The following is a 25,401-nucleotide window of genomic DNA, read 5'->3' on the forward strand; positions in this document are numbered from 1 at the left end:
GTTTCTCATACATTTCCCAGATTTGTGCATTTTCACCAGCTGTTTCCCATGTTTGGAATTCTCTCCCTTCTCACCTTTGCCTCCTGGCTCTTCTAGTTTTTTTCAACAGTAAGCTAAAGTCCCATCTTTTGCAAGAAGTCTTTCCCAGCCTTCTTAATCTTAATACCTTCTCTGAGAGTACACCAAATTTATCCCATATGTATTTTTTGTTTGTACATAGTTTGCACGTTGCCTTCCCATTACACTGTGAACTTCTTAAGAGCAGAGACTATTTTTTGCCTTTTAAAAAATCTCTCATACTTAGAATAATGCAGGACACATAGTAGGTATTTAACAAATACTTGTCTTGACTTGTTAAAATGGTTAGCTTTAGCTTAAAGAATTCCTGAGATACCTTATTCCACTTTGGAATGATTCTTTTAGGAATTTTTTCTTTGTCAAAATTTCTGTCTTTTCAATTTTTACCTTTATTTCCAGTTTTTCCCTTTGGGGCCAAACCAAACAAATCCAATCTCTTTTCTGTGTGACAACCCTCCAAATATTTGATGACAGATATCCTGTCTTTCTAAGTCTTTTCTTCTCTAGGCTTAACATTGTCCATTTCCTTCAACAGATCTCTTTAGGAAATAGTTAAAAATGGTGCCTAAAGGATAAGCTTCAGTTGCTTAGAAAATTCTTTTATATATACATATTTTAAAACAACCTTATTTTTGCTGGCTTTGGTTAAATTACCATAACTTCCTTCTCAATTTAGTGCTTCACATTTTTTTTTCCTCCTTAGGCTGGCCTAACTTCCAAAGATTTAATTTTCTTCTCACACAAAGAACAAAATAAGTTAAAAGAATATTTTTTTCTGGAAAGCCTGGAGCATCTCATAGGATTTAAGAGATTGAGTTTGGAGAAGAAAACCTGAGAAAGTCTAAAAGTTAGAACCACTGCTGAGCTCAAAGAACTAGGACAATACCCCTCTCCTTCTACATTAAAAGGTCCCTCTGTTCTGTATTCATCATTGGGAAAGTCTAACCATGTAAAAGAAGGGTAAGATTCCTTTTCTTGGACATTTTAGCTCATTATACCATAATCCCTCCTTCTAAGGGGGGAAAAATACTTAAGGCTTATGCTTGATTCATATATAAGGTCTCCCCAAAGAGGAAAGAAGAAAATATTAAATGTATAATTTAGGTAAATAAAAAGCATTCAATTTCTAAAAGAAATGAAATACACAAAAAGATTCTCACCAATACCAAAAAGATTTAATACAGGCTTTAGGAACACATAACTTCTCTTATACTCAGCACAAGGCTGAACAAAATTTACAATAAACTACAATTATATTCTCTGTGGGGAGAATTAAACAAACACAGAAACATGAATGTTTATAGGACTGCTGAAAAGACATTGTTATCTTCCATTAGACTGTAAACTTCTTGAGTGCAGGGAGTATTTTTTGCTTCTTTTTGGTCCTCAGTGCTTGGCACAGTGCCCAGCACAGAATAAGCATTTAAGAAATGTTTATTGATTAACTGATTGTGTCATCTTTGTACTGTCCAAATAGCTATGGGTCCCCATATTCTAGAAAGCCAAGAAGGGGCTTAGCTCAGCCTCATGTCACCTTTTTAGCAGCAAAAACCTTCCTCCCCAACAGTCAACTCCAACTGATGGATACAGGATCTCCAATCTCTTGAACTCAGGAAATTGCTTCTGGGATTGGACAGTTCTATCTCAGGATTCCTGTTTGATCACCTATAATGAAGCAAAGAAACACAAAACTGAAAAATTAATCAGAATCTCAGGTTTTCCCACCTTACTGAATCTCTCTGTTCTGACATGTGATAGTAGTCACCACATAATTGGGGAGGGGTAAGAGCAACAAGCTCCAACTTCGTACCCCTTCTACATCGGCTTGAAGCAGGGGTCCTCAAACTACAGCCCGGGCCAGATGCAGCAGCTAAGGACGTTTATGCCCCTCACCCAGGGCTATGAAGTTTCTTTATTTAAAGGCCCACAAAACAAAGTGTTTGTTTTTACTACAGTCTGGCCCTCCAACAGTCTAAGGCACAGTGAACTGGCACCTATTTAAAAAGTTTGAGGACCCCTGAAGGATACTTTTACATGAGAGAAGAAACAAGAGAGAGCAGGTCATTTGAGTCATTAGCTCTTCTTGCACAGTGATCAACAAAAGGACTGCTTCACTACTTCCAAAGTGCCTTAGTCCCTCAACATCGAGTTCCACAATGCGGAAAACAAGTAGAGGTTTTATCAGTCCCAAAGTATCTCAGTACTGAGCTAGCTTCATTCTTGCTCTCATTGTGGGAATGACTAATTCTATAACCTCCTTCAGCTTATAGATTTTTAAAGCTGGAAAGGAGCATGTAAAACAGCCAACCTTATCATTGTTCATTTATGATTCACAGCTCAGAAGGCACTTTTAAGAGCTGTTAATCAGATAAAATGTAGAAATCCAGGTGTCAGGGCTTATGGTTTTCCTTCTTGGCTTTTGTAGGTATTATAATCAATAGATTCCCAGAGCTGGAGCCAAGAAGACAAGTTCAAAATGGCCTTAAATACTTGTTAGCTATGAAACTGAGCAAGTCACTGATGACAGTAATAGCAACTACCTGACAGAGTTGTGAGGATCAGAGAAGGAAAGGGAACGAGTATTTATATAATTCATACTATGTGCCAGGTCTTGTGCCAAGCTCTTAACATCTCATTCCATCCTCACAATAAGCTATTTTTTTTGCTATTTTTATCATCATTTTACAGTTGAAGAAGCTGAGGCAGATAGAAAAATGATTTGCCCGATCTGCTCAGGGTCACACAGCTTTTTACTTTTGAGGCTGGATTAAATGAGATAATATTTGTAAAGTATTGAGCAAAGTGCCTGGAACATAGTAGTACTGTATAAATGCTTATTCCTTTTCATCTGCATATTCTATCATGTGACATGTAATTTCAGGGCTCTGTGCTCAGTCTTAAGATGGGGATAACAATTCTGATCCCTGTTGTGCTGCTAAATGTTGAATGCTGACTGAAGCCAGTTTGGGGTTTTGTTGCCTACATAAATCAACAACCCCCTGTGTAAAAGAAAATTTAGGAGATGTCAACAAGAGAAGGACACAATGTTTACATTTTTAAGGAAGGGTTTAAAAATTCTTTATAATTGCTTGTGAGTCAGCCAGAAAAAATAACACGTACAAGACATTGTGTTTCAGAATTTTTTTGAGCTTCTTTGAAAATTGTCATGGGAATATAAGGCCATTCTTTTTGTTAGACCCATAACTTCCATAGGATTGAGGGATGACTGTTCCCTGATGGATAAGTCCCTGAGCAGCCCCAGTGAAAAGACAGAAAGATTAATTTTCTATGCTTATTATGGATCTTCAGTTTAGCTTGGCAAACAGCTATTCTCACAGGTGATGATAACATGTCTGAGGTTGTTCCTGACATCTGCCTTGCCACTGAAGGGATAGATTAGAGGACTAAGGAGTTCAAGTAGAAACCAGAAGAAAGAAAAAAGCTAACAAGCCCTGGAATTTGAAATATTGGAAGGTGTGTGGGTTGTTGGTGACAATGATAGTGATTTTTAAAATTTTATTTTATTTTTCACTTAAAAACAGAGATAGGAAAAATCCCCTTCCCCTAACTCTACTTGATAAATATTTAAGCATTTCAAACATCAATTTAAAAATTGCTTTAAGTCAATGACTCTGTAGTGGCTCCCACCCCCACTTCTTTACATTCATATTTTTAAAAATGTATTTGTTAGTTTTTGAATCGCTTTTCCACCATGGTTAGATAAGGCAAACCGCAGCAGATCACAAATGCCACAAGATGGCAATAGCTGTAGAACAATTTGAAAGCCAAGAAGATAAAGTGCGAGCTCTGCTTGGAGAAGAAATAGTGCTTATTGAAAGATGGAGAGAGTGATGATTTATCAATAGTAAAGCAAATATTTTATGTTTTACACAGATCCAATTAATATATACATAAATATCTGTGTTTGTATGTACGCGTGTGTACCTGTGATTTCACATTTCTGAGGTCTAGGAAACTTAAGAAGAAATTCCCTATATCAATGCAGAGGGTGCAATTTATATTCTTAGAGAATTGCCTTGAGCTCTAAGAGATCAAATGGTTTTCCCAGAGTCAGAAAGCCAGCATGTATTGATTCCAGGTCCTCCTGACTGCAAGGTTGGATCTCCCTTACTCCATGCTGCCTTCACACACACAGCATCATATCACATCATATAACTCCAAAGCATATGATAGCATATGTGGAATAGATTTAGAATAGGGAAGAACTTTAGAGTTTATTGAGTCTAACCCACTTCTTTTATAGATGAGGTCACATAACTAGTAAGTGGCTGAGGCAGTTTGAACCCAGATATTCCTGACTTCCAGTTCATCTTGGTTCACTCTACCTGAGGTGTCAAATATGCAGCCCATGCTCCATCACCAATACTTAACAAAATAAGCAAAAATACGACAAAATATAGATAACATTATATTTTAAAACTAAGTCACGATGTAGCCTATAGGAATTATTCCATGTAGAATAGTATTTCACATACTGCAGTGTGACATCATTACCCGATACCATGTTGCTTCTTCATGACGTATCACTATGACAAATAGTCTATCACAACAGACAGAGAATCACAAAGATGTGGGTTCAAATTCTGTCTCTGAGATATACTAGCTGTGAGACACTGGGCAAGTCATTTAGCCTGAATAAACCCACGGGACTTACTGTAACTTTATAGAATAGTTGCCACCTGCATGTACAGAGGGAATTTTCTTACCAGGAATTCCCTGTCCCAGTGAGAAAACCTTTAATGATATAAAGCTAAGACTATGGCCATCCAGGGAGGTAGGACTGAGGGAAGCCCCTTTTTGCAATTCCATTGGTTATATGCACTGCTTGCACCACTATTGGGTCTGTATCTAAAGAAATCATAAAAGATGGAAAAGGACCCAAAATGTTTGTAGCAACTTTTTTTGTGATGGCAAGAAATTGGAAAATGAGTAGATATTCATTTTTTGGGGAATGGCTGAATAAGTTATGCTATACGAAAGTAATGGAATATTATTGTCCTGTAAAAAATGATGAAGAGACTGACTTTAGGAAGACCTGGAAAGATTTATATGAACTGATGCTGAAAGAAACAAGCAGAACTAGGAAAACATTGTGCATAGCAATAGCAAGATTGTATAATGATCATCTATGATAGACTTGGTTCTTCTCAATAGTTCAGTGATTCCAAGCAATCCCAATAAACTTTGAGTGAAAAACACCATCTGCATCCAGAGATGAAATGTAGATCAACATATACTATTTTCACTTTTTTTCTCCTTTCATGGTTTTTCCCTTTTGTTCTGATTTTTCTCTCCCAACCTAATACATATGGAAATATGTAAAAAATGAACATACATGTACAACAAAAATGTTTTTGCATGTAACTGGGGAAAATTTTAAAATGATAAAAAAGTAATATGCACTGCTCATGGAACTCCACAAAGAGCCAGTTTGAGCCACCTTGTTGGTCCATGGCTTGTAGTTGCTGTTTCTCACAATTCCTGTGCCAATGATTCCCAAAATTTATTTAGCAGAGGCCAAAACCTTTTATTTCATAGAGATAAGCCTTAACTGCAAAGGTTCTAGGAGAGACAAATGGTTTAACTTAAATTTACATAGATGGAAAATACTTGTTTCTTAACTGAAAACAGGTTTGATAGAGGGAGGGAAAAGAGCAGGTTGGCCCATGTCTAAAGGGAGTTAGTTTTTCAGGAGGAGAATTTAAGAAAGAAAGGGGAATAAAGGAGAAAATAAAAGTTCTGAGACAAAAAAATGAACTCTGACTACCTCCCAATTCTGCTTAGGGCTTCCTTCATCTAGCCACTTTGGACTCTAGTCAGAGGTGTTGATTCATTGACATACACACTTTTCTCTGTTTAGCTCATAATGATGTTCACATCTTTTAGTTTCTTGTGAAAACCTGAAGAACGGGATGTTACTGAAGAAAGATAACTGCACCTGAATCAACAAGACCTGGATGCAATTTCAGGCCCTGCCATGGAGGAACTTTGAGAACTAGAGCAAATTATTTCACTTCACTAAGCCACTGTTTTCTCAGATTTAAAATAGATTTAATATTAGCCCAAGCTATAGTATAAGATTATTGTGAGGACTTCATGAAATCACATTTATGAAAAAAGTTTATAAATTATTATATAGACCTATATTGTTACAGGTATTGTATAAGCCATTCCTTTTCTCTACTTTCCATAATAGAGAATGCTCAGAGCTGCCCTCACTGGTTCCACTTGATCATATGAGGTCTGTTTATGGCTCCATATGATTCATTGATGATGATTTGGTACCCACAAAAAGCCATCTAAATTGGCTGTTGAGCTGGAAGAATTGATGTCTCCTTGGTTATGCATAATGGGAGGATATCATGGCAACCTGGTGACTATTTCTTAACTAGGTGAGTTTTGTTTCATTTTCTGAGTAGGTAATCAAGCAACAACCTCCAGATAAATGTGTCCAGACTTAGAAGCAACCTTGTAAATTCAAAAAGTCAAAAAGTTTATGAGGGTGGTTGTAACAGAACTTACTAGAACAGTTATGATTGTATTTCTTAAAATATTTGGTTAGGGAGGAAGCTGAGTAAAAAATTCCAAAAAGGATGGATTTGGAGTAGAGCAATAGTGCAAAACCAAAGTGAAATGTAAAATGTAAAATGTAAAAAGCAGTCCCACACACTGTTTTGAATGTTTAAATGTTATACTCCCAACATATTGTTAATAGTATTTATAAGTTATCAATGAATCCTGTTAATGTAGTCTGTGAATGTTGTTAAAATTTTATTTTTGTGATCAGGAATAAATTATCTACCCTGTTTCAAATTGTATATTGAGTATATTTTTTACTTTTCCCCTTTTGGAAAATGACTTGGCTTTTGAATTATAATCTAATTTACTCTAATTAAAATGATTTCTCTAATGGTGAGAGATTTAATAATCCAATGAATGTTAAAAATGGAAGCTCCCCTTCTCAAGAGTGAGGCTTTCCAGGACCGAACCCATTCCTGGACATGGAAGAGAGAGTGGTAGAACACTTCAACCCCCGTAGGCCCTAAAATAGTATCCCAGTGCCAGACTAGCATTACAGTATATATCATTTTGGTCTTGTATTTGTATCTCCAAAGAACAGTATCTTGTGCATAGCGAGTATTTAATACTTGTTAAATTAAATTGCTTTTATGGTACCTCAGGGATGTGAAATAGTAGTAATGAGGAAGTCTGGTAATCCTTGAATTGATGGTCCTTTGGAGAAGGATCATCTACTTTCTTCCAAGCAGAATTGAAAAGGAAACACAGATTTGGGGAGGGGGGCAAGACATAGTTCATCTTAACTAAACAGAGGCAGAATCTGTGACTTGAGTCTTCCTCCTCATCTCACATGCCCATAAATATGGGAGTGGGGGAAGCTTTAGAGGACAAAGGTGTGCCACACTTTGGGGGAAATAATACAACTCAGTTTCTTTCTTTGTAAAATGAGGGAGTTTGACTAGTACCCTTCTCACTCTAAATCCCATGATGCTGTGAGCTCTTTGTCCTTAATGGGGTATGATTCTTTCCAAAAAGCGGACAGTAGCAGTGGTCCGTGGTCTGGGAGTTCCAAGTCAAGTGTGACACTGCAGAAGGCTCCAAACAGAAAAATTACAGAACTTCTGAAAAATACCTCAATGTATTAATAAGGAGAGTTTTTAATCTCTGAAAAGTGTAAAGATGGTGCTTATCCAGTCTCATCAGCGGAATAAAGTACTGCTGGGGCAACTTACATCAAAAGGAGACCACAAGGGAATGGTATGCTCAAGAAAGGCAGTGGATTAGGTAGAAAAGCATTACTAATGGAACTTGAGAACAATAGAATTGGTTTGGTATGGACCTGTAGTTTAATCTCGTTAGTCCATCAATAAGCATTTATTAAGTGTCTACTATTTATATGGCATATATATATATATACACACACAACACTGTATAGATGGCACTACAGTGCTAGACACTGTGCTAAATGCTGGGGGGAATGCTTTCATTAAGTTTATGGTCTATTGGAGGAGGCAACATACAAGCAAGAAACATATAGAATAAATGGGAGCTAATCAACAGAAGAATTAGAATTAAAACAAATTAGGAAAGGCTTCTTGTAGAAAGTGGGATTTTAGCTGGGACTCGAAGGAGATCACAAAGATGAATAGGGAGAGTTCCAGGCATAGAAGACAGCTAGTGAAAATGGCTGGGAATAGGGAAACATAGTTCTCGTGAAAGGAACAGAAAGGAAACCAGAGTACATGGGAAGAGAAAGGTGTTAGCAGACTGAAAACACATGGGTGAGGGCAGATTAGAAAGGGCTTTCAAAGCTAAAAAGATGATTTTATATTTGATCTTGGAGATGATAAGGGTACATTGGAGTATCTTGGGAAGGAAGTGATAATCATTCATGCATATGTCCTGTCCCATGAGGAGGAGAACTAGCAGGAAGGAGTAGAATTGAGTTTTGCTGAAAGCTCATGATTTAGCTTGTACACTTCTATTGTCACAGCATGATGGGGAGGTGTTGGGTGAGGGGAATTCTTAGCCTTCGGTGTGTTATTTCATCAGATTTTTATCTTAGTTGGGTTCTTGTTGTCCTACATTATGGAGACAGCTAAAATTGCATTATCTTTTTTGAACAATTTCTTTCTTGAAGAGATGTGGAAAGTTATAAAGAATGGAGAAAAATGACTAATTCCCCACCTCTTTGGTAATGTGACCCAGAAATCTCAACTTTTATATTCTTCTAGGGTGCATTTCTTCACAAACTCAGACCTGATAGGAATGTTAATTTTCAGCATGAATTTGAGGAGAATGGCTAAATCCATGTCTTATAGGAAAAATTCATATGAACGATGCAGAGTGAAGTCATCGGCACCAGAACAATTAATATTATAAAAACGAGCTATTTTAAGGAATTTTATAAATTAATGAAGAAAAAAATTAGAAGAATCAGCAGAACAATTTATATAGAGATAGCCACACCCTAAAAACTAACAAATTTTAAGACTATGACAACTATTGGGGCAGCTAGGTGGTGCAGTGGATAGAGCACCAGCCCCAAAGTGAGCAGAATCTGAGTTCAAATCTGACCTCAGACATTTAACACTTAGCTGTGTGACCCTGGGCAAGTCACTTAACCCCCATTGCCTCACTAAAAAGACTATGAGAACTATTAATGTAATTTGTGCTTTCAGAGGACCAATGATGAAACATGATATCCATGCTCAAAAAGTTATCAAACTGTGCATACTTTTGATCCAGTAGTGTGTCTACTGACTGAGAGATCTTAAAGGAGGGAAAGGGACCCACATATGCAAAAATGTCTGTAGCAGCCCTCTTTGTAGTGGCAAGAAACTGGAAACTGAATGGATGCCCATCAGTTGGAGAATGGCTGAATAAATTGTGGTATATGAATATTATGGAATATTATTGTTCTGTAAGAAATGACCAACAGGATGATTTCAGAAAGGCCTAGAGAGACTTACACGAACTGATGCTGAGTGAAAAGAGCAGAACCAGGAGATCATTATAGACTTCAACAACAATACTATATGATGACCAGTTCTGATGGACCTGGCCATCCTCAGCAATGAGATGATTCAAGCCAGTTCCAATTGTTCAGTGATGAAGAGAGCCATCTACACCCAGAGAAAGGACTGAGGGAACTGAGTGTGGACTACATTTTGTTATTTGCCTTTTATTTTGCTTCTCTCTCTCTCTCTCTCTCTCTCTCTCTCTCTGTCTCTGACTCTGTCTCTCTTTTTTACTGGTGTGATTTGATTTTTCTTGTGCAGCATGATAATTGTATAAAGATGCATATATTGGCTTTAACATATATTTCTATCATGTTTAACATATATTGGACTACTTGTCATCTAGGGGAGGGCATGGAGGAAGGGGAGGAAAATTGGAACACAACGTTTTGCAAGGGCTAATACTGAAAATTGTCCATGCATACGTTTTGAAAAATAAAAAAGCTTTAATAAAAAAGGAAACATGACATCCATTACAGAGAGGTTATGAATTTAAAATGAGAAATAAGGACTGGAAATGCAAACAAAGGCAAAAGACAGTGATCTTAGGGTAGTTGTGGAAAATGTGAGAAGTGCCTCAGAACTGGAGAAAAGCAAATTTCCAGACTTACAAAATGAAAGAAAAAGACTACAAACTATAAATCAATTAGTTTGATTTCATTTCCTTACAAGAATCTAGATTTTATTAGAGGAATGATAAACAGGTAGATAGCATCAAGCTTGAGATCAGGAAGATTCATCTTCTTGAGTTCAAATCTGGTCTCAGAAACTCAGATACTTACTAGCTATATAAATCTGGGCAAATCACAACCCAGTTTGCCTCAATTTCCTCATCTATAAAATGAGCTGGAGAAGGAAATGGCAGTTATCCAGTATCTCTGCCAAGAAAATCCCCAATGAGGTCATGAAGAATCAGATACAACTGAAAACAACAACAAAAAGTACAAATATTCAGCATGTCTTCATCAAGAACATCATGACAAACTACTGTCCCATTATATATTATTGGACTGGTAGATTGGGGCAGGGTTGGGGTTGGGGTAGAATGCCATGGGTATAGTCTACCTATATTTTAGCAAAATATTTGACAAAATCTATCATGCTATCCTTGTAGATAAGATAGAAAGATACAACTAGATAATAGATTTGGAATTATGTGAATAGCAGGACCAAAAGAGTCATCATTAAATGTTCCAGTTCAACTTGAATGTAGTGTAGTACTTGATCCTCCTTTGTTTAACATTTTTCATCAGTGACTTAGAAATATAATTGTCATGTTTATGAATTCTGCATATGACACAAAGCTAGAGTCACGAATGTGTTGGATGAAAGAATAAGCATATAGAAACATACTGACATGCTAGAACATTGGGTCAGAACTAATTGGATTTAATTTAATGAGGACAAACATGTAGTCTTAGAATATTTTTTTTTTAAAAAAGTCAACTTCATGAGTAAAGTATCTCATGATACTAGACAATAATTTGATTGAAAAAGATCTGAGATAATTGGTGAACTGGCAGCTTGAGATGAGTTAACAGTGATCTAAACCAATAAAAAATGCACACAATCATAAACTGCATTGAGAAAGACATGATTTCCAAGCCTAGGGAGCTGAAGGTTCTGGGCTTTTTAAAATTTGTTTTATTTTTTTCCTCTGTTCAATATTATGTTTCATTTGGGATACTGAATCTGGGGATGGATATTGATAACTTGGAGAGTATCTGGAGGACTATGAAAAAAGGTCTTGAGATCATGCCATATGAAGATTAGTTGGGAGAGCTAGAGATGTTCAGCCTAATGAAGATGAGACTTGAGAGGAACATGATAGCTATATTTGGAAAGTTGTCCTAAGGAAGAGGTATTGGAATCAATTTTCTTAGCTCAAGGGACAGAATAAGAAGAGTTTTAGAAGGGCAAATTTCAACTTGTTTTAACAAAATTTTCCTATTGATCATAGCTGTCCAAAAGGGGGATAGCCTACTTAGGAGATAATAAGAATCCATTTCCTTGAGGCCTTAAGGGAAGGCAGGATGATCAGTCACATCAGGAATACTGTAAAGGGGAGTCCTTTGCAGGTCCTTGTTAGACTAGACCTTCTCTGAGGTCCCTTTCAACCATGAGACTCTGTGAGTCTATAAAACAATATGCCAAAGATATGCTGATAGGATTATTGTTATGAAAATAGTTCCTTGGTGACCTGCGTTGTGAGGAAATGAACTCACAGGGGAACTTCTTTTTCCCAGGAAGTGCTAACTGAAATATAATAAACATATAGAAGATTATCCAGGCCCCTTGTATCTCAGGTTCTTGTAGCAGCAAGGTTTCACCTATGTTGGATATTCTGAGTCTCGAACTGTAACTGGTATAGAAAATAGGACTTCCACTCAGGTCCCTAATGTTGCAATGAGATAAAGCAGCCCACCTAGGGCAGCCAACATCCTAAGCTTTTGTTTCACAGTTCTCCACTAGTTCGGGCTGCTGTGTGAGATTTTTGCTGTTGTAACCCTCTCCTGGGCCCACCTTCAATCCCAAACACCATGGGAAACAGGACCAGGCTGGGCCCTCTCTTACCATTCAGTCAGACTCCTCTGCACACTGTAATGCAGACCTCCCTCCCCCACTCCAACCACCTAGAGTCCATCTATTTCTGTCCCAGGTTTTTAAAAAAAAAGCCTCTTTATTGGCCCCATTCAGGACCTCTTTAAAATGACTATAACCTGGGCTGGAAAGCCCTCTTGAGTGAGTTTTCCAACTTGTTTATTCATTGTGCTCAAATATCCCAGACTTGCCCAGAGTTGAAAATTTTGCATGTGTGGAGTTCTCAAGTGCCTCAGTTTGGAATATGATTCATGACTAACCACGGACCTTGTGCATATCTAAATTAAATCCAAATGAGCAGTTTCCACAACCTCTTCCTCCCCATGGAAGCCAAGTTTAACTCTGCTTCATAAATGAACGCTTCATACTTTTTCTGTCCAAATAAAAACATTTTTTCCTAGTTACAGGCCTAGAGTTTCCACTGCTGGGCCTTTGGCATTTCTTTTGTCTGAGAGGCCTAATTGGTAACATGGCTGCCTAAAAATAGCTCTGGTAAACACTTCTCAAGACAGTCCAGGAATTGCAAATCAACTTTTTAGGTTCACTCCATTACTATCCACCTTCTCCTTCTCTCCGGGGATCAGGGAGGCCCCTTTCTCAGGGACTTGACATTTACCCTTAGAGAGGCCCTCTTCACCTTAGCGGTCAGCTGAGCTGGTGCTGGAGGCCTCCACAGCTATATAATGAATGGACCTATAAGTTTAGCCTTCACCGCTGACACATACAACAGAGATAGGTTTGCTGAGGTGATAAATGTTAAAAATAGTATGTCTAAAGCTTTTAGCACCACAGACTCTTACTCCCTCCATGTAATTCCTTCTCCCAGGGCCACAAAAGTGGGTTTGGTACAGTGGAAAGGTTATGTGAATTTAAGTCAGAGTTAGGTTCAGACTTTAGTTCTGTAGCTAAATAGCTCAGTGACTTTGGGAAATCCCTTCATCTCTTTCTATTTCAGTTTTCTTATCTGGAAAGTAAAGAGATTGGACTAGATGACTCCTCTTTAGATCTTTTGATCCAAACTATAGGCAATGATCTGAAAAAGATGGAGGTCCAGAAATTTAATGCTGTAGGGCAGGGGTCCTCAAACTATGGCCCGCGGGCCAGATGTAGCAACTAAGGACGTTTTTCCCCCTCACCCAGGGCTATGAAGCTTCTTTATTTAAGGGCCCACAAAACAAAGTTTTTGTTTTTACTATAGTCCGGCCCTCCAACAATCTGAGGGGCAGTGAACTGGCCCCCTATTTAAAAAGTTTGAGGACCTCTGCTATAGGGTATAAGTGGTGTAGTTTGGCTTAGAAAAATTCTAAGATTTTGTTGGACTTGATTCTTGAAGTCCTATCTTAATTTTCAGCCCCTGGGTTTGCAAATTGATCCTTTTTGACTAGGGTAAAGTATTATAATCTAATAGCTATAATGGAAACTATTAGAATCAGGAAGGACTGGATTTCAGGTTCCATTTCCAAAGCATCCTAATTAGGTAATCCTGGGGTTCTTAATGTCTCTGCACCCAAACAGTTCTTTAAATGCTCCTAAATAGCTATCTAGGATAAGAATTTACAGAGCAATTTTTAATCTGCATTGGTAGAGGGAAACTTCCTACTGGAAATTCCCTATACCAAAGGAATCATGAGTTCACTTAAAAAAAAATGTTGCTACAAGAAACAAAACCAAACTAAAGAAAGATGCAGGAAGTTCCAAATTTGCACACAGTTTGAGTTCTGGCTTGTCAGTTGTTTTGGCACATAAAATACATTTCCACATAGAGTAATGTTATTAATGGTGGTTAGGTTTACAGACTAGCCCATAGAAACCTATTTAACTCACGCTGTATATTTGCAAAAACAAACCATATACACCTTGTGGTTGAAGTAAGCTTTTGGAAACCTATTTATAACATTATTTGTACTGGCAATCTCAGAAGCAAGGGTAAGGTGAAAAGAACAGAAGACTTAGAAAGCTGGAGAACAAGGGGCAAGTCTGAGGAAGTCAAGTCGGAGAGCAGACGCAGAGATGCCAAGAGTGGTGGTGAAAGAGATCTAGGTTCCTGAGAATTACTCCCATATTCATAGAATCCAAACCTTCTCCTGGATCCCCTCCATGTCCAGACAAGACCTCAGACCTCAGCACAAGATACTCATTCCTGGTCCTATCCCAGCAATAAAATGTGTAATAGCTGGGAATAGAAACACATTTCTTAACTCTCTTAATTAGACTCTTTTTTTCCTACTTCTTATCCTAAATCTCTTAATTCACTTCTACAACAGCCTTAGAAAACGTTGGACACCTTGTAGATATCAAAAAATGGAAGAACATGATTTTTGTTACACTGGTTTCAAGGTAGAATCTTCTCTGGGGCTATCCTTGCCCCATCCCCAGTTTGGCACTCCCACTTGTAGGTTAAATAACTATAAAGTGGTGACTATTGTTCTCAGGTGCTAGAGGCCATTTTATGGGAGGCTTCTTGTAATATTATATAGTTTCTGAGATCCTACTTCTTGTTTCCCCTTAACAGTCAGCTGATATCCTTAATTAGTTTTTAGTAAAAAACATCTGTTAAAACTATCTAACCAGAACAGTTAATATAAAACATTTCTCACCATAAATTTAGGGCTTAATCTTTCATAAATACACAAAATGTCAATGGAATTTAGAGTATAATGGTAGAAAGGTTCTTATGTAGTGAATATGTGGCAAAGAGATAATACTGCTTCTCCCTTAATTCCTCTCCTGGATCTGCTCTTGACTTTCTGAACTTCAAAAACATGCTATCACAACCTGAAGCTTCCCTGTTTTTCCTACAGTTCCTCACCCTGAAACCACCATTCTTGTGGCCTGGATAAAGTCCTCTCCTTTCTCCCATTAGTGAGTTCTTTCTGAGAGATCCATTTCATAGAGAGGCCCAGGCTGGCCAGACTTCATCCCTCTCCTGCCTCTACTCTTACATTTCTGAACTTCAAACTATGCTTCCATACATCCATCTTTTCCCAACTCCCTAGATTTTCAGTTCCTTTTTGTGTGGTGTTTTTCCCTCTAAGATATAGGATCCTTGAAAGCAAGATAGTCTTCTTTTTGATTGAAATTTTATTTTCAGTATTTAGCACAGTACCTCACACATAGTATGTGTGTTGAAAAAACTTTCATAAATGCTTCTTGTCTTGCTTTCATAGAGCCTTCATGCAGCTCCTCTTGGGTATAGCTCTTTACTGGCCAGGCCACTCTTCCAAGGACAGTTTCTGTTTTTAAGTCTAAAACTAGGCACTTCTCTTTGCCACAAGGAGTTCTCTGTCATTAACACCTTCTTCTGGCGGCTTTCCTTTTATAGTTATTTGTGTAAATTCCCATTGAAGTTGCTTCCCCTGCCATCAGCCACTGCTACACTGGGGACACTGGATCTATGATTTCTCAGATTTCCCAAAATCATCAGACCTTTTGGTACTCACAAAATTGTCTAAACACTTCCAATCAGGAGAATATTTGTTCCTAAGGTCAGGAAGGAACAAATACAAAGAGATCAAGGTGGCCATATACTGATGATCATGATAGCCAGGACGAGGAATAGGGCCACATGCTCATTCCCTTCCCAGCTCTCTATAGACAGCTCAAACTAAGCCTACAGCTGCTGCTTCCAGGAAGAAAAGAGAAATGGAGGGGTAGGGTGCTCCTTTTATATACTCTCCAGTTCCAGTTTAGTAGTCAGTTAGGGAACTCATCATTATTTCCCATTGTAAGCCCGAGAGTAACCATCTTCTCTGGCTCTGCATCCAATAAGGGAATTTTTCATGATCATAAAGTAGAAGCTAAGAATAGGTTCTTCCCAAATTTACATGTTGTGGATTAGAACCAGACAGATAATATCTGCACATAGTCCCTATTGACCAGTTTATCTATAATATAATAGTGTTTATATTCAAAAAACTCACAGAATTTGATATTTGTAAGATAGGACATTGTTTTATTATCTTTTGGGGTGAGATTTAAAAAAACCTAGATGTGATATCATTCTTTGGGATAGTCTTAGATAATGGTAATAATGGAGGGGACCATCCCCCCACCAAACACAATTGCCCTCTGATCTGTTAGATAAGGGACATATCTCCCTTTAAAGGGAAAGATAATTTATCATCTCCCTCTCTTCTGCATCTGTATGAATGTATGACTTAGAACTTTGACAGCTCTCCTTTTTCAAAGTTGACTCTGACATAAGCTCATCGAGAAGAATACCATTATGAGAATGAGCTCAAGCCATGCCCTGGCTTGCTAGAAGAAATTGCTTAGAGGCAAAGTAAAAGTCAAATACCTTGAGCAGTCCCACAAAGAATTTCATGTTTTCAGTATCAATCTCCCCCGAGAGTATAATAGGAGCTATAATTCATTATTTCATATTTTAAGTATTTTGTCATAACGAGCTTATGAGTTTTTTGTATATTAAGTATTTCTTTGTTAGTGGAGAAAATAAATATCTGTACTATAACTGATCTATGTTGTACATAGAGTACCTTTCTGGAAGAGACCCTGCTAATCTCTGTTCGGAAGACTCCACATGAACTATCCCCTAAGCTTTGTTTGAAAGACTTTACCCAGAATTCCCCAAGTGGCGGCATAATAAGCCAGAGACAATGAGAAAAAATTTGACTTTTCTCTTTAGATGCCAGGCTTTTCTCATTCTGATTTAATTTTATCTATCTGTGAAGTGAAAAAAATCAGACATTCCTTTCTATCTTAAGGATTTGTGATTTTTATATAAAGAACATTAGGAACAATATGATAATAGCAGAAAGCGCGCTAGTTTGGGAATCAACTGACTCAAATCCTATCTCTGATGCTATCTGTATCTTAACTTTGGTAAATCACTAATTCTGGAACTTGAGTTTCCTTATTTGTGATTGGATTGGGGATTGCCCTTTGATGTCTCTTCTGGTTTTAAATCTTTAACCCCTTGCTCCTTCCCTCTGCTCTCTCTTTCCCCCTTCTTCCTTTCCTCCTTTCTTTCTCTCTTTCTCCCTCCTCCATCTGCTTCCTCCAAATTAGATGACCACATGAGTTCAGGAGATCCAGAGGTCACAGAAGAAGTCCCACTGGCCACTGAAGGTGGTAGTAGAAGTTACCAGAGTGTTAAGAGCTGATGACAGAGGGAATACTTGCAGATGGATGTGTAAAGATAGACATCCAAGAAGAGCAATAGCTTTAGGGAGTGAGACCTGTCAAGCCATAGAAAAATGCCAGCTGTAAACCCAACAGAGATACTGGTCCTTATAGCCCAGCAGAGTTCTATATAAAAGGCTAATTTCATGAGAATTCTATGAAGGAAGAAAAGAACTTTCAATAACAAGGGGCTATGAAATATTCCTTTGCCACATGTGTTCCCTACTCTGGATCTCACTACCACTGTACTTTGAATTTCAACATACCTCACCCAGAACCTCACTAGTTTTTTTGGGGGGATATTTTGTAACTATTGTTCTTGTAATACCATTTCAATAACTGCATTAGCTAAAAATTGATTGAATCTACTCTTTGATAATCAGTGGGATACAAACTGCTGGGGGCTTATACGAAATATTAGTAGAAATGAATCCCCTCAGAATTACTCCCTTACAACACTGAGGGTAGCAGTTATAGTAGATATTCTCTAGGGACTCAAACTTTTGAATATTTGTGAAAGCTTGGGAGGTAGTAAAGAATATTACAATATTATTTCTACAGTAAAATGCATTGTCTAGTGTATATTGAGAATGCTATCCCAACAAGGGCAAATGATGGGGGAAATAAGAATGTCCATTATCACCATTATTAACACAGTTGCAAGATATAAAATAAGTCCACATAAACCATTATCACTTCTATATATTACCAATAAAATCCGGAAGCAAAAGATAACAAAAGAAATTCCATATAAAATAACTACAGACATTATATAATAATATTTGGGAGTCTACCTGCCAAGACAAACACTTACAAACACTTCTCACACAAATAAAGACAGATCTAAACAATGGGAGAAATATTCATTGCTCACGGGTAGGCCGGGCCAATATAATAAAAATTACAATTCTAGACAAATTAATTTACTTATTTAATGCCATGCCGATCAAACTATCTTAGAATTATTTTACAGGCTAAAAAAATCATTTAAAAATTCATAGGGAAGAAAAAAAAAACCAAGAATATCAAGGCAATCAGTGAAAAAAGAAATGTAAAAGAAGGCAGCCTCACAGTACCAAATTGGAAACTGTGTTACAAAGTAGTAATCATTAAAAAATTTGACACTAAGAAATAGAGCAATGGATCAGTGGAATAGATTAGGTATACTGTTGCTCAATCATTTTTCAATTGTGTCTGATTCTTCATGAACTCATTTGAGATTTTCTTGGCAAATGGCAAATGTACTGGAATGGTTTGTCGTTTCCTTCTCCAACTCATTTTACATATGCAGAAACTGGAGCAAACTGGTCAAGTGACTTGCCCAGGGTTACACAGTTTACAAGAGTCTGAGGCCAGATTTGAAGTAATGAATTGAATATTTTGGCCACCTAATTCTGCCACCTTTCATATAGGCTATTATAATAACCCTATTTACTGGTCTTCTTGCCTTTTTGATCTCTATCCATCCTTCATATCATTGTCAAAGTAAGTTTTCCAATATATGCCTCTGATCATATCACTCCATTATTCAGAAATATTCAGTGGCTCCTCATTGTCTACTCAATGAACTACAAACTACATATCCTGATATTCAAAGTAGCTCTGGCCTACCTTCTCAGACATTTTATACTACTCTCCTTCAAATATTTTAACCTTCCTGGTCTCAGATTTGGGGTCCCAGACTTCATCTTGAACTATTCATTTGTAACACACTCCCTTGTTTTCTCATTCTCTTCCTCCTGAAATCCTTTTCCATTTTCAAAGTTAAGCTGAGGTGCTCATCTAAACAAGGATGGTGAAAGGAGCAGCTTACGCAGGGAATGAAAGATTGTCAATAGACAAGAAAAACTGGGGTCAATAAGCAAGAAAAAATTGGAGCTAGGGTCAATGTTGCACGAATGTCCATTTAAGAGATCAAAGAACAACGGGTAGCATTGTTAAAGTGAGAGTCATGGATGCAGGACAGTAAAGTGAAATCAATTTGAGCCTAGAAAGGCCCAAGGCAAGGATGCTGTTGGGTGGAAGACAGATAATAGATAACATCAATACAGTATTTTATATTTTGCAAATATTTAATTTTTTCCTCATAAAAACCTTGGGAAGTAGGTGCCGTTATTCTCTTACACATCTCCATTCTAAACGAATTATGAAACTGAGGTATAGAAAGGTTAAATGATTTGTCCCAGCTAGTTTATACAGTTATGTGTCAGAGGCTGAATTTGAACTCAAAATTTATGGATCCTAAACCTGATCCTCTATCTACTCAATTACCCAACTGCTTACTAGGCATTAGACTTGTTACATGTGGTCCCAAAGTGCTGAACTGCCAACAATGCTAATAGGCTGCAGAAAAGTAGTTTTGGTTCTATGTAAGGAAGAATTTTTTTTAATAATGAGAGCTGTCTAAAAGTAATTATGCTTTTGGAATCTGCCTTAGAAGTGGATGGGTTCTTCTTTAATATAGTTTTTTTAAATGGAGGCCACTTGTCAGGAATATTGCAGAGTGAGGGCACTTAATTTTCTTAGTGTCATGGACCCTTCTGGTAATTTGGTGAAGTCCTTTCTCAAAGTAGTGTTTTCATATGCATAAAAGAAAACACAAAGGATTACAAAGGAATCTAATTATGTTGAAATATTGTTTGTAGACATGAAAACTGTTATCACATGCCATTTTGCACTGACTCTAAAAGCTATCATAACTTTGAAGTAGGGATGAGCATAAATAATATTTTGAGACTTCTGTAACAACTATAATATAATATGAAAATATCTGTGATTTTTGTTTATGACAAACTTATGGGTGCTGACAGTTCTACTTTGGTTTGTTGCCTACGTGCATAATTAAAGGAAATGCTGAATTTCAGTTAGATGTTAGTGGAAAATAAAGATGCAACTTTTCTCCTATCCAAGTTCATAGACTCTTTGAAATCTAGCCATGGATCTCTGTTGGCCCCACATTAAGAATCCTTGTTCTGAACTTTTGAGCTTGGCTAGGAGTATGGTAGTTAATGGGAAGTTAAAAGAAAGGTTGGTTTTATGGTTGGTATATAATGATATATGAATTCTGTTTTGATATTGAGTTTGAGATTCCTATAAGATATACAACTAGAGATTATCAGCAAGGCAGGACTGGAGCTCAAGAGGGGAAGGAAGGCTAGATATAAAGATTAGAGAGTCATCTAAAGAGAGATGGCAATTGAATCTTTGGAAGCTGATGAGATAATCTAAAGTAAGGCTTTTTAACTTTTTGTATCTGTCATGGATTCTTTGTACTTTCAGTCTAGTGAAGCTTATGGATCCTTTCCCAGAATAATGTTTTTTAAATGTAAAGAATAAAATATACAGGGTTATAAAGGAAATCAATTATGTTGAAATAAAATGCAATTTTTTCTTGCCTAAGTTTATGCATCCCCTGAAATCTATCCATGGCTTCATTAAGGTTCCATGGAACCCAGGGTAAGAACCTCTGATCTAGAGGAGAGGAGAAGAGAGCCCAGGACAGAGTCCTAATTAGAGCTCTTCATCAAATCAGGACATACATAATAATTCAGTAAAGGAGATTGTGAAAGACTGCTTAAAATATTGAAAAGAGAACCATGAGATCAATATCATGAAAACCTAGAGAAGAGAAAGTATACAGAAGATACAGACTTACAGAAGGCCCCAACACCACAGAGAGGTCAAGAAGGATAAAGAAAGGGCCATTGAATTTACCAATAAATAAACCATTCTTTGGTGACCTTGGAAAGAGATGAATGGGGGCAATGGAAGCCAGATTGAAAGGAGTCTGGAAATCAGTGGGAGGTGAGAAAGGGGAGGCAACAAGTGTGGATAGCTTTTTAAAAATATAACACACATGGGAAGAGTCAGAAATTGACAGCATCATATCCATTCATTATTTTATATATCACATAATATTTGATATTTATTAAACATCTATGTGGACACGATACCTCTACAAAGTAAATTAAATACTGTATCTGCTCTTTATGAGCTTGCAACAAAAGATAGTCAATGCTAACAGGCTTCACCCCCATCAATAGATTTGGTAGTAATTTCATTTCATGATGGGTCCTTCTCAAAGATTGGAAAATGGTTTATATTAGTTCATTACAAAAGCTGAGGTACAGTTGTTGCTGGGCTCCTTATTACAAACTAATTCTAAGGAAAAGCTCACTGGCACTTCCTTCTAGCCTATATATTTTTCATGTCAAACTCAGGCCTGTTTTCAACTTATTAATACTTTGAATTCACTGATGTAATTATCTCAGTATGTCAGTTAGGTCATTTCATTCATTTCTAATTATCTCGTCTCTCTTCTTTTACCTGCCCTCCCCAAATTCTCCATGCAGTCAATATTCTAGACTTTGCCATTTTCCATCATGATTTCTCTCCCTTCCTTTGCCTTTTTTCATATTTGATGTGCTATTTCTTCGCATCCATTTGATTCAATTTATTTCCTAAAATGAGCACAAGTAACATATTACTTTGATGTCTGTTGCATTTGCTTTGTCACTGTTACTGTTTTCTTTAATTTACCCAGTGCTTTGATACAGTTTTTGTTTGCCAGAGTCTGAGAAAACAATGTCAACTCTTCATCATCCACAGCTCTGATTTTTTTTTTCTTTTGCATTTAGCTTCCACTGTGGATGATGAAGAGTCAAAGCTAGGCAACAACAAAAGTTGAAGAATTTTTCTTTGTCTGTCTTCCTTCCTTCCTCCCTCCCTCCCTCCCTTTTTCTCTTCTTTCTTTCTCTTTCTTTTTCTTTCTTTCTTTCTTTCTTTCTTTCTTTCTTTCTTTCTTTCTTTCTTTCTTTCTTTCTTTCTTTCTTTCTTTCTTTCTTTCTTTCTTTCTTTCTTTTTTTCTTTCTTTCTTCATTTCTTCCTTCCTTCCTCTCTCTCTCTCTCTCTCTCTCTCTCTCTCTCTCTCTCTCTCTCTCCCCTTAGAATTAGTCTGTAATAAGGAGCCCAGCAACAACTATACCTCAGCTTTTGTAATGAACTAATATAAACCATTTCCCAATCTTTGAGAAGGACCCATCATGAAATGAAATTACTACCAAATCCATTGATGGGGGTGAAGTCTTTTAGCATTGACTATCTTTTGTTGCAAGTTCATAAAGAGCAGATATGGCATTTAATTTACTTTGTAGAGGTATCATGTCCACATAGATGTTTAATAAATATCTTTGGTGGTGGTAACAAAATATTATGTGATATATAAAATAATGAATACATATGATGTATTCTCTCTCTCTCTCTCTTTCTCTCTCTGTCTGTCTCTCTCTCTGTCTCTGTCTCTATCTCTCTCTCTGTCTCTCTCTCTCTTTTTCACAGAGCCTGTGATTTCATCAGTGTTGGGAGAAACGTATTATACCAATGTATTTTGGCATAATATCTGCACCTTATAATGTTAGGAAGTTGCCTGAGAGCACTGTGCTCAATGACTTGATCAGGGTCATACAGCAAATATGTATCAGAAACACGACTCGTACCTCAGAAGCCAAGATTCTCTATGTGATTCTGCTTTAAGTTCACCATCCTATTTGTGCAATAATAATTTTTAAAAGTGGATACAATAGCATAATAATTCGAAGAAATATAGACATCATTTCTCTCTAGAGGCAGCACCATATATTGAAAAGGGTGCTAGATTTGGAGTCAGATATTGTAAGTCAAATCTGGTTCTGCTATTTTCTACCTGGGTGGCTCTAAGTCTCTAGTTCAATCTTTATGTTATTCAGAATCCACTTTACAACATTAAATAACAAGTGGACAGTCAGTCTCAACTTAAAGACTTTGAATGACATGGGAACTACTCTACTTTCCACTTTTGGACAGGTCTAATTATTAGGAAATTCTTTCTTATCTGGAATTGGAATCTGAAAATCTTGTAACTTCCATACTGTTTTTCTAACTCTGCTCTCTAGGGTCAATCAGACCAAGTCTAACCTCTATTCTATAAAATAGCCTTTCAAATACTTGAAGATAACCATTGTGAACTTGTCTTTCTTCTCTCTATATATGACCCCTCTTGATGATTTCATCACTTCACATGGCCTCAGTGATAACACTTATAAAGATGACTCCTAAAGCTCTGAGTAATGTGTTTTCTGATATAGCATTTGCTAGCTGTGCCTTTAGCCTGATAGATATTTCCAATCGGATGTCCCATAGGTACCTCAAACTCAACCTGTTCAAAACAAATCTCATTATCTTCTCATCAAAACCTATTAGTTCTCTATTTGGTCAAGTCCCACCTCTCCTTCCTTGTTATCACTCAGGTGATCACTCACACTCCTGAAGTCATTTGCAACTTTACCTTCTTCCTTAACTCCATTTCAATTGTCACAAATTTTGTCTCCACAATATAGTTCATATCATTCCTCTTGTTTCTACCCTAGTTACTGAACTCCCCTCCCTAATACATCCTCTATATTTCTGTTAAACTGATATTCCTAAAGCATGTTTGACTATGTTACTCCCTTGATCAAAATGCTACACTATTGTAGGTAGAATACAATTCAGACTATCATGTCTGGCACTTAAAGTGCTTTATAAGCTATCTCCAATATATTTTTCCAGACTTAAATATTACTCCCCTCCATGCATTTTCCATTTCCACTAAATTGGACAAACTCCTAGTCCTTGCACATGAAATTCTATCACCTCTTTTAGGTTTTTGAATAGGCTGGCTGAATACCTGATTCCTTTCCCTCTTTTTGATAGAATCCTTAACTTCTTTTCAAGCACAGTTCAAAATCTGTCTCCTAAAGAGGCCTTTTCTTTATTTTCCTAGTTGGTACTATTTTCCTTCCTCCTTTCCTGCCTCCTTGGGGCAGCTAGGTGGTGCACTAGATAGAGCACCAGTCTTGAAGTCAGGAGGACCTGAGTTCAAATTTGGCCTCAGACACTTAACACTTCCTGGCTGTGTGACCCTGGGCAAGTCACTTAACCCCAATTGCCTCAGCAAAAAACATTTAACATTTATTACTCTGTCCATTGCAGAGAGAGAGAGAGAGAGAGAGAGAGAGAGAGAGAGAAGAAGAAGAAGAAGAAGAAGAAGAAGAAGAAGAAGAAGAAGAAGAAGAAGAAGAAGAAGAAGAAGAAGAAGAAGAAAGATATGTAACCCCTATCTCAAAGTCTATCGCTATATCATTTTTTCCTTATTGGTGGAGATGAAGGCCTTTCCTTTTGTGAGGAGTGGGATGGAATTGTCAAGAAAAGCTCCTGATTTTGCCAGTTCTCCCTTCAGGACTAATCCCTTTTGGGACTCTCCAAACTTTAAGTCTTCTTTGGGACTCTTCAAATATTGGATCACTTTGAGTGTAATTTTCTTTTGACTTCCAACTTTGAAAAAGAAGATGGAAGAAGTTAACCTCACCTCAGATTGCTAAAGGAAAAGACTGGGAAGACATGAGAGAAACTGGCAGCCTCCATTAAGTCCCCTTCCCCAGCTTCCTACACTGGTGACTGTGGTAAGTTTCTCCTTGGGTGGGATCCAGGACTCTTTCTTGGTTGAGCTGAGCTGTCTCACTCCCAACAGGAGAGCTTCTTCACTCTGTATACCAGTACATATATTCTCCTATAAATACATTCTCTGATTTGGATAAATGGGCTTTTTTGCTATTCACTTTGTGTGTTCAGCATGGAACTGGTCTTTGGTGGAAAAGTGGTAAAGCCTTGGATATGGACCCCTTTACCCTAGACATGACAGAACAACCAGTAGTTAGCTCTAACTTGATCATATCCCAAGACAAATAACATTTAAAAGAGATAGATATACTTCTAGCTCTGTACCCCTTCTCTCTGAGGATAGTAGAATGGCCTCTGGCCCCAGCCTCTTTCTTCCCTGGCTGGGCCCATCACAACACATGGGTCCTTGCTTTTCCCCTACGTGTGTGTGTGTGTGTGTGTGTGTGTGTGTGTGTGTGACTTTTACTCTGTAAGATATAAATTCTTCAAGGACAGGGGGCTATTTTTGCTTATCTTTGAATTCCCAAAGGATGACACACTGTAG

General features: G+C 37.3%; 1 protein-coding gene across 3 annotated transcripts in view; it reads right to left on the minus strand.

Annotated features, from left to right (window-relative positions):
* Positions 1–1,239: 1,239 nt before the first annotated feature.
* Positions 1,240–25,401, minus strand: part of BEND7 (BEN domain containing 7) — a 236,900-nt gene continuing 212,738 nt past the window's right edge. For all 3 annotated transcript variants that reach the window (XR_002770466.2, XM_012550906.3, XM_023504710.2), the window contains one exon: positions 1,240–1,743. Coding sequence is in view for 2 of the 3 variants with exons in the window: in XM_012550906.3 (XP_012406360.1) it covers positions 1,718–1,743 (26 nt within the window). In the remaining variant the exon portion in view is untranslated. The remainder of the gene's footprint in view (positions 1,744–25,401) is intronic.

Source organism: Sarcophilus harrisii, chromosome 5 (genome assembly GCF_902635505.1).
Source record: "Sarcophilus harrisii chromosome 5, mSarHar1.11, whole genome shotgun sequence".
NCBI classification, from domain to species: domain Eukaryota; kingdom Metazoa; phylum Chordata; class Mammalia; order Dasyuromorphia; family Dasyuridae; genus Sarcophilus; species Sarcophilus harrisii.